At 35.2% G+C, this 11,019-nt stretch overlaps 1 protein-coding gene across 1 annotated transcript; it reads right to left on the bottom strand.

Moving 5' to 3' along the window:
- Positions 1–880: 880 nt before the first annotated feature.
- LOC110904645 (protein JINGUBANG) lies at positions 881–2,156 on the bottom strand. The gene has a single exon (XM_022150488.2). The coding sequence runs from the start codon at positions 2,072–2,074 to the stop codon at positions 974–976; it is 1,101 nt and encodes a 366-aa protein (XP_022006180.1). The 5' UTR covers positions 2,075–2,156; the 3' UTR covers positions 881–973.
- Between the last annotated feature and the right edge of the window lie 8,863 nt (positions 2,157–11,019).

Genomic DNA, 11,019 nt, shown 5'->3' with positions numbered 1-11,019 from the left:
AAACATATGCATAAAAGTCAGAAGTCTTTGAGCATACTACCCCAAAAACCTCTGACTTGGGGGGCTGACGACGGGGGTAGTCCAAGGTCAAATAAAATAACTAATATGCAAGAGCTTAAAAGGTTGAAAGGTTCATCGGATGAAAAGCTTTAAAGTAAGAAAAGTGAGGAACAGTAATCAGTCACATCTGAGGACTCATCTCACCAACTCACGCCCACAAACTCAGAGCAGGTCTGCACAAGTACACTCTATTAACCAGGGGTCCAAAGCCTTCAACCCCAAAAGGGGAAACCCTCCATTGCAAACAGGTTTCGCTAGTCTTGTATATGCCATTTCAGGAGATGTCTTCCCCTATAAGAAGACAGCTCATGTTCACTTCTGGGACATTCCGAAACACAGAGATTCCTTAATCTCTGGTCATTCAAAGAGTACTTGATCACTTCCAAGTTACTCTTCATCACATTCAACACACACTCATTCTATTTGCTTTCTTTTCTGGATTCGAGCTTGCCTCGAAGAAGGAACTTCAAAGTAAATAACAATTACATACTAGTGAACCTCCTTCCACGTTTTGCAAACGTGGAGGGACCCCGCGACATGCGTTAGGCAAAACTGAACCCTTCAGCCCTTTTGCCTAACCAGCTCAGCTACCATCCTTGGTCCTGTGTTTGTTGTATCAACACACTTCTTGCTGCAGGTGTGCGTTTTGCTAATCTTTCCAGAGACAAAAAAAAAAAAAAAAAAAAATCTTGGCTAAAACTGCCAAAAGTATTCTGAAAGAATATAAACTCATGGTTCAAATACGATAAGAGACATAATTAATTCATTTGGTTACATAAGAATTAGCAAATACAATAACAATAACAAGCGGTTTATCCCAAACAACTTATAGGATACAAATCAGACTAATTAAAACTATACGAGGGCAGCATTATCATAACAACTGAAAACTTATATGAGATAAGGAAGGTGCCTAGGTTGAAGGGATGAAAATCTGCCATACTTTGATGTCACAATCCAAACCACCACTGTAAATTAAATAAGAATTATCAGATGGCTCATCATCATCCTTTACCAATGTCAAACACTTGACAGGGCCTCTATGGCCCTCCAATATAGCCAAGCAAAAGTAGCATTTCTCAATACCTCTCCAAATTCTTATTGTTTCATCAGCTGAGCCACTGCACACCAAATCTGATACCACACTCAAGCACAATATAGACTTATTGTGCCCCTTTAGAGAATCCACTGCCACCATATTGCCATCCATATTCTTCTCCCAAACCACAATCCAACGATCACTGCCACCCGAGTATAATGTGTTTTCATCGGCGCTTAGTGCTAGTGCATTTACTCCAGATTTATGTTTCTCCAAGGTAGCAACAAGAATGTGGTCCTCTCCTTCTAAAGTCTTCCTCCAAATCTTGATTTTTCTATCAGTTGATCCAGTATATACTTCTCCATTGCTCGATAACACTAGCGCGTTTATTGAATCGTCATGTGCACTAGCAACCGACTCTAAGCATTTGAAATCAGCTGTCTGCCAAATTTTTAGTGTTTTGTCCCATGAGACTGAGTATAAAAGCGATCCATCATTGGACAAGGCTAAAGCTGATACTGTATCAAGATGATGGACCCAAGTCGATTTCTTGTGACGCCGCACTTGTACATAGTGTTTTGGTATTAGAATCTTAAGGGCACGATCGCCAAGTGTTGGGAGTGTGGCTAAATGTGCTAGCTTGTTTTGTTGTGTTTGTTGAGTATTGATTTTCCACACACGGATTTTGTGATCCTGATGGGCAGTGAACAATTTGTCAGCAGAAACCACAATAGATTTTACGGCCCCGTTTCCTGTTATTACCATATTATCAGCTAAACTTTGTTGATCAACATCGGATGTTATCTCAGTGCGGTTATAAAGGCGAATTTCGTTGTCGGAAGAGCCTGTGTATAGAAACTGTCCTCCAATGGCAAGAGAGGAAATGTAGGAACTATGACCTTCTATGGTAGCTATGCAGCGGTGGTAGAAGAAGCTTGAGTCATGTTGTGAGCAAGAAATAACATCTTGTGACATCTTTCAGTGAATGGTAGGAGCATACATGAATTAGAAAGTATTTTGAGAAATAGAGTTTCTCTGGGTTCGTGTTATTTAAGTGCAAAAGTAAGCTAACCAACATCTCTAACATGTGTTGAATACATAGCCCGAAAATGGACCATGTTAGTGGTTTCTTCATAGAGTGGAGATTTTGGTACGGTCTACCACTCAGGATACATATCAACTATACTCAGACCCTAATCTTTATAAAGGACGGACAAGTGGATATTTAGCATTTCAAGTGATTTGATCGGTCTCATGGTAAATTTCACTAGTTCGGCCGGCACTTCAAGTTACCATCTTGATTTGTCTCACAGAGCGAGAGGATATCTAGATGGCCGGAATGTTGGACGTCAGGGTATTTTAGAACAGGGATAAACAACTTATCATTCTTTGAGGTAGTAGGATACTTAGACAGCTACCTCATTTGAATCCATTCAAGTTGCATTTTCAGGGCTTAGAAAAATGAGATAGTAATTCTCGTTGCTCAGTTAAGAATACCCATGGTCATTAGTGTATCATCACACATTCACTTAGATGAAATATACCGTTGATCAGTTTATTTCTACCTTCCATAATTATCGTATCCTACAGTTCAACCGAGGGTGATAATTTCACTTTGACAATCCCAGTACACATGCCATGCCAGAAATATTATCAAGATGTTTTCAACAGCTGTCTGCTCATTAATGCTTCTAGAACTAGACATTGGAGTGCTTATACTATGTCCACTAAGTAAACATATACAACATGATCCCTACCGTAATCACGTTACGCATTAATTATGAACATCACTAATAATAATTTATCCTTATCCATCCATACATGTGAAACCAACTTTCTTCAAACAAAAAAGAAACTACTTTCCTATTTATGGAAACAATCTTATTTTCTAGACTTCCAGATAATTAAGATCAAATGCATGAAAAAGAATGATTTAGTTGCATTCTTCAGGTTTCACGTTGTGACAACTGTATTCCTGGTAGATGGTTTTCGGGTTTGATGCTTTGAACACCTTAGGCTAGCTATATTACTTCAAAACAAACAAAACAACGTTAGCATTGTCATATCAAGAAGGGACTTTTGCATCTGATCAACCTCCAACGTGATAATAAGAATACATATGAAATAATAAAGGGTGAGAGTGCCAGTAACTGCAAGCTGATAGAGCGCAAAACAATCCTTTCATGATTGCCCGGTATTTATAGTGTAATCCAGGCGATGACGTGGAGTGACTGTTCATGGCTGTAGAGTAACTGGCCATTATGTGACCCAGATCGTAAGGAGTAACTACTAGAATGTGACAGTAACTGCCAAGTTGATTGTAGATCGCCATTAACTGACCATCTCACTCACACGTCCACCGTGTCAAGTGGAGACCAAGTAAAGTTGTGAACATTTACATCAACCCTGTGTGCGCACCAACGTACGCACATACATGCACATAAATATTAATGTTTGTGCTATAATAAACTTCATGTGATAAAACAAGAGAGAAATAGAGAGAAAACTGATTCAAGCATTACATAAATCTGACATATACATCTTCCTATTATAATAAATCAAAGCTCAAAAATCCTAGGTGTCACTCCCACAGCCCTCCTCCCTTATCTCTTTCCTACTTGTCACTCCCTCCTTCATTTTGTCCACGTGTCTTCTTCTCCTTCTTCCGGTCATTTGTTAATATAATTTAATAATTTAATAAATTTGCTAAATGTCAAACCCCATTAATGATGACAGAGAAATTGTTCTCCCTCTTCTGCAAGTCAAAGCAACCATCCAAATTCCTAATCCCCAATTCTTTCCCTTTCCTCGCCGTCTTCTTCTTCTCTCCTTCTTTCCTTCTCTGCATCATACAGATGAATACCCTTTCGAGTTTGGATTCAAAAGTTGACAATCGAACCTACTGTCTACCTGTTGTTCAACGAAGACAGTTTTTCAGTCCCATCTTCGCATAAAAGTCCAAGTTTATTGAAGAAACACAGATCCTATGGCTGTGTTTGAATTTGTAAGTTAATCGGACGGTGTAGATCATCATTCACACGGATTGAGGTTTGAAATTGTGTTCCTCTTCTTTGCCCTCATCCTCCGATGAAGTCTTTAAAGCCAAACCATTTCTCCTTCCCTCTCCGTTATGCATCTGCGTTGTTCTTCCGGTATTATTTTTTCTTTTGTTAAATTTTGTTTACTTTTTACTTTTTTGTTGTTTCTTAACTGAATTTTTGTACAGGGTGTTATTGATTGAAGAAAGGTTTGCGGTTGTTTCAAGAGATCAGGTATGTCAAATTCCCCTTTGAACTTAAATTTCGTTTTATGTTAATGTTTTAGTGAACCGATTTTGCTGTTCATGTTGTTACTAATTCATGTTGTTTACTGCTAAAATGTGTTTTAGGGCATGTTTTAGGCACTGTTTTAGAGATTTTTTTGATTTTTCCTGAATTATACACCACTTCTTCCTATGTTAATGTTTATACACTACTTCTTCCTATGTTAAAATTCATTTGTTTCCCAAACCAGATCTACAAAACAAATTCCAAAACCCATTGAGAGAGAGAGAGAGAGAGAGAGAGAGAGAGAGAGAGAGGAGATAGTTGAAGGGGATTCAGGCGAATCACCACCATCCGATGACGGTAACAGAGCTGCAAGGACAACCGCCCGAACTCTAATTTAAGGGTTTACTTGAAATCTGATATCCTAGATCTATTAGACATTACTGGTAAGGTTTTGTTTGTTAGTTTTTTTTTGTTAACCTGACATAGAATTTGGGTTTGAAGTTCCTCTGAAATTGATGTTTTTTTTTGTTTTAACTTTGTTTATGTTATAAATATGCATGATATTAACTTTGTTTCAAGAATCAAAGAAAGAACATAAAGTTCAAATCTTTTTCACCAAAAAAGCTGAAGAAGTTGCAGAAGATGGAAATGATGTATTACCCACTTGGCAGGTCTTCTTATGAAGATTCTTTGAAGGTTATTAAGGCTGATATTCAACATGCTAATGCTTTGTAAGTTGATCTTTAAAGTTTTTGTTTCATATGGGTGTTTTGAGTATTTGTTTGATTTCTTGGGGTTTTTGTGTGTGTTTTAAGTTGTTGAATATTGGTTTATTGTCTTGGTTTTGTGTTTGATTGTTTGATTTAGCATCAATTGAAGTTGGAAGTTTGGTATTTTGAAAGGTTATGTGGAATTGTAAAGCAGAGGTTTTTTATTTATTTTTATTTTTTTCATGGGATTATGATAATTTAGTTCTTAAAGTTCTGATGAATCTTGCTGAACAAGTAGATGAAAATGAAATTAGTTGATTTTTTTTATGAGATTATGATGATTCATGTGGAAGATTTGGTCCAATTTGTTGGCTTACTGAAATTGTTTTTTTTTTTAATTTAAAAATTTATATAACAGGGTATGAAATTTTGAGTCCAAGTTGTTGAACTCCTATGTTGTTCTTAGTTCAGTTTTGACTTTTGACTTTTTATAGCTAACTATCTATAATTTGTATAAATGGAGTTAGAAAGAGAGTGGAGTAACCGGTAACATAACCAACTTATGTATCATTATTAAAGCAAAAGGTACAAGTGTCTATGTTGCTTTCGCGGTTCATTACTTAAAATTGATCCTGAACGGCCCCTATGCATGCGGTAACCGCATAGACACTAATACATAATGCTTTAGGTGTCATACATAACACAATTGTTTTCGCGCATATCTTTGTTTCTCCATCTATAGTTGCATTTCACAAAATATATGTTTTATTTTATTTCACAAAACAATGGTTAGTTTGCAATAAAATGGCAAGTATGATGATGTGAAAATGTAGTGTTTTTATTGTATTTTTGGTAGTTAAGTGTTTATTTTCTATGAAATGGTAAGTATAACTCAAGTTGTAAGTTGTAAGTTGTAACACATAAAAACAAACTTTACTTTAAAACCATATAATAATTTAATGCTTATAATCTTATATAACTTTGTGACAAAATGAATTTGCGTTCGGTCAAAAAGAACTTTAATTGATTATTGAAATGAAAATGGCATAAATGAATGTATCATTTTTCTTTCGCTACTTAGTGGCATTGAATTTTGAAAAATTACGAGGAAGATAGATTTTTATTTAATTTTCTGATCAATTTTTCTATGGGTTTTTTAGTTTGTCGAGAGAATTTAATTGGCATTTAAGTCATCTAGGCATTTTGGCTATTTCTGTGCGTACACTCTTGTACAGTTTCTATATATGTCATCTTTTTCATGGATTACATCTATTGCTATAGCATATTCAAATATATCATTTTACACGTGTTTCATTGTTGTTTCATATTGTACTTATTTGTACATAAATCAATGAGATCTCATAGTCGTTTGGTAACTGAGTCTCCTTTGGAACTCCATTATCCTATATCAAAATTTCGCTATCTCTTCTAGGATTTTAACAATAACCACTTTTAAGGTTTTCGTATGCAGCCCTTTCTTGGGTTTTGTATACAACCACTTATGGGGTTTTGTATTCTACCACTTTTGTGGTATCCTATACAACCTCTTCTGATTACACCAAGTGTGTTACTCTTCTCTTTTCGTATTTTTGGGTTTTATCTTTTGGAACCGATTTACCTCCCACATTTTCTTGATACGATAATCATTTTGTGATTACTTTATTTTGAGCAGGTGAATTTAGTGCCGGAATACGTGACTTTTTTCAATCTATTTGTGTTTGTGAATGCATCTGGTATTATTTGCAAAGTCATGCCCTTTTGGGCTTCAAATTTACATTGACCACTTCAGGGGTCGAGATTTAATATGATGCATTCAGTGTTTAGTTGTATCGACAATCTTTTATTTTCCTTATCTTGTCTCCACGTAAGACTGGGAATATTGGTTTGTTATTGGTTTGTTAAATGGATAGTCAGTATAGATATTGTAAACATTTCCATTTTGGTACTTACATATATTGCATAAGCAAAATAACTTTTGGTTCGCTTCTAGAGACCAGTTGTTGTGTGTGGGGAGTATTTATGATTAAGAGTTGGTGTTGAACTGATTAGATAGTCGGTAAAAATGAAAATTTATCTCGACTACATATGCCTCTTACTATATTTCATGTTGTGCTCAACAATGGTATGTCCAATTGTTTGAAAGTTCAACATTAAACAATGTCAAAGATCAACGTTTTATACTATGGGGCAAAATCCCTTTTCAACCATATACACTTAAAAGCATGCCAAAATATGGATGCATCACTTAAGACCAATGAATATTTCTTTTTGGATGGCATAAAGATTGATTCGCTAAGAAAATTCATTGCATACATAATAAGTGTTTTGGTAGGAAGACTGTTAGATTACTTAGTAGTGCTAGTTAGCACTTTTGATTATTTGGTATATCATGATTCTATGTTGATGACCTATTTAGTCATGTCATGCGGTAAACATATAAATTTTCTAGTAATTTCTGGTTACTCATCGTATTTGATTTAATGAAATATTATGGATATATAGTATCATTCTAGTAACTTCTAATATGCTCTTCTGGCCATATTTGCTATATTATATATTGTGGATATTTGGTATCATTTTTCTTTGACACCATTCCAAGGTGATTACTTTTTGTCCAAACATAGTTGAAACTTAATAAATTTCTTCAAAATACAATAGAATATGATGCATTATGAATTATAACATTTGATATTAGCGGGTAAAATGTCGATGCTCTACCAGAGCATTTAATATGCTATTAACACATGAAATAGTATCAATAGTGTCTCTACCCCAAGACAACTACAACTGATAAAAATATTTCTTATGTTTTGTGATTGTGTTAATTGTGTTGTTGTATATCAGACATTTGCCACCTTAATTTGTGGTTGCTCTACTGGAGCTTCTAGATACACTTATGTATAATGCATGCATTCACGTGAGTTGTTAAGGTTTTTGTGTATCGCTGGTTGGTCAATCCACATTTGAAGCGAATGTTTATATTTCCCATTCTCAGACCTGCCTCCTAGTGACCGATTCATATTAATTAAGTTCGTTTGAGCCATTGATGTCATTTTTTTATCATGATCATCCACACGTTTTGTCACACCCTAAAAACGTCACAACGGAATATAAAGCGTAGTGGTGACGGAAGTTGGTGCCCATTTATACCTTGTCAGACGATGCACTCTTTTGTTGGACATTTTGACATATTTTAAAACATAAATATTAAACATTACATTTTAAAGTCACGACACAACCACATAAGTTAAGTAGTTTTGATCCTCGCGGATCTTATTACAAACGTCCTAGAAAGTTTAAAAAGTTGTCCAACATATTTAAACGAAACGACATGCATCATCATACACAAGATACGCCATGATTTCCCGAAGCCGAACTCAAGTACCTGTAGAACACGTTAAAAATCAAGTGTCAACACAAAGGAAGGTGAGTTCACGTATTTGCTTACTACAAATTTTATTTCAAGGAAAACTTTCTGATTAGGTGTTAATTTGAAAACATCCATATAAATTTTAGAAAGTCCATTTTACTTCCTTATTAAAATCCATGGGCCTTCCGCCGGTTCATCGATCCGACAATTGTAATATATATTGCCCAGGTTTTGTATATTAAATTATGAGTAAATTACAAGTTTTGTCCTTTATGTATACACCAAATTGCAGGCGCTGTCCTTTACCTTTAAAATTGATGGGTTTTGTACTTAATGTTTCAAAATCTTGCACGTTGTGTCCTTTAATCTAAACCCGGTTAAATTTTTTAGTTAAACATGATTGCACAAGGGTATTTTAGTCTTTTTACCCATTTTTATTTAATATTATCTAAAAAATAAAACAAACTATTTTAAAGAAATATTATTATAAATATTATTATAATATCTACCACACATTCTCTCTCTCTCTCTATACCACCCACCCCAACCACCTGCCATCAAAACACTACTCCGGCACCAGACAACCGCCACCGCTGCCATCTCATGTCAACAAATCCTCCTACTCCTTTCTCACCACCGGTGAACACAAGTTCTCCGGCAACTCTCTCCTCTGTCTCTAACGCCACCGGCAAACCCAGATCTGGACAGATCTTGAACCACACCCACACCTCCTTAATTTGTTTGGGTTATAGATCCAGACAGTGAAGGCGAAGTGAAAAAGACGATGGGATATCGAACGAGATGGTTTTCAATTTTCATCTTTTTGTTTAAAAGTTGATTTACACAGTCAAAGAACTGCGCTCTAAGATTTTCATCTTTTTGACGTCAATTTGTGGTGGTGTGGATGTTTGGCAGCCACCATTTTAATTTTGAAATGGGAATATCAATACATATTATTTATATTAATTTCATAAAATTTGAATGCCATTATTACTTTTATATAATTTCAACAGAGGTTTTTAGCCTTAATTTTATAAAATTGAAATGCTATTATTTCTTTGGTAAGGATTTTTAAGGTTTAATTTGGAAAGAAGATGAACGGGTTGGATCGCAAAAAACCATCATGATCACCACCACTTATTCTTCGTCTCTTTGCATCGATTTTCCGGCGACCCAAATATATAGATTTTCCGGCGACCCAACTATCATCATCACCCCTGGAAAGATGATTTGAATTTATGGGTTTTGCTACCACCCGGGTCCCAAATTCACGGATGCGACCCAAATATATGTCTTGCTCCGTAATACAATTCATTTGAATTTATGAGTAACCCTGGAAAGATGATATGGTGATAACTGATGATGATGATGATGATGATGATGAAGAGAGAGAGGAGAGAGGGTAGAGAGAGAAAGGGCAAAGTTATTTTTTATATTTTTTATTTTATATGTTTTTTTTTGCTTTTTTTACAAAATAGTCCTTGAATATTAATTATTTACACACTAGTCCCTAGAATGATGAAATGACAAGAATGCCCTCATGTGCAAGGCACATGACCAGATTTAACCAAAAAAAATAAACTGGGTTAGGCTCAAAGAACATACCGTGCAATATTTTGAAACATTAAGTACAAAACCCGTCAATTTTAAAGGTAAAGGACAGCGCCTACAATTTGGTGTAAACATAAAGGACAAAACTTGTAATTTACTCTTAAATTATTGCGTCAGTTTTCAGACTCGTATGTTAGCTAGACGATACGAACTATATATTAACCATGCAGGGATAATCAAAGCTAGACAATAAACAGAGTATAAACTCGTCGTTTGACATTGACACGGGGCGACCGGTCACGACGGGATTGTCAACCCGATAGATCTACCAACAATTCCTCGCGTGTAATACTTAAATGATTAAACGACATCATGGGCGCAGGGTTCTTTCTCGAAGAACAATATGATGTCTGCCTCACGTACAATATATATATCCTACTAATATGACAAATTAATACACGTTGTTGTACGAATCCCCTAAAATCCCCACCGAAAGGAAAGCCTATGCTGATACTTACTCTCTTGAGACCAAGCAATATTCGTACCAACTACACGGTCGTTTTCCCCCAAACACTGTGCATAATCCCGTTTCCACCCGAAACATATTTATTCTTCAAAACCATTTCGTCCCGAAATATATATATATATATATATATATATATATATATATATATATATATATATATGTATATATATATATGTAATTTCCCAAAAATCCATATATTTTCGATGAAAATATATAATTTATATCAAAGGTATGTATTGTTTCGAAAAACATTATTAAACCCTTTTATTGGCGTGTTCTACCCCCAAAATATATATAAAGCAGTAAAAAGAGGGGTTTAGTGACAGTCACCTTTGGGTGCGTATTTTAATACCGCAAGCCCAGAGATTGATTTTCTACACGTCCTAATATAGGAACGATTATAAACCAATATACATAACACAAAATCCTAAGTTTCTCCGTTTCTTAGAATTATCACATAACTTTGAGATTTTCTCGAAAAGTTGTCATTTTTG

Source organism: Helianthus annuus, chromosome 2 (genome assembly GCF_002127325.2).
Source record: "Helianthus annuus cultivar XRQ/B chromosome 2, HanXRQr2.0-SUNRISE, whole genome shotgun sequence".
In the NCBI taxonomy this organism is placed as follows: domain Eukaryota; kingdom Viridiplantae; phylum Streptophyta; class Magnoliopsida; order Asterales; family Asteraceae; genus Helianthus; species Helianthus annuus.
This window is presented reverse-complemented; position numbering and strand designations above follow the sequence as displayed.

What these genes read in the sequence shown, in the direction of transcription:
- LOC110904645 (XM_022150488.2), bottom strand. Translation starts at nt 2,074, where the DNA reads ATGTCACAAGATGTTATTTCTTGCTCACAACATGACTCAAGCTTCTTC.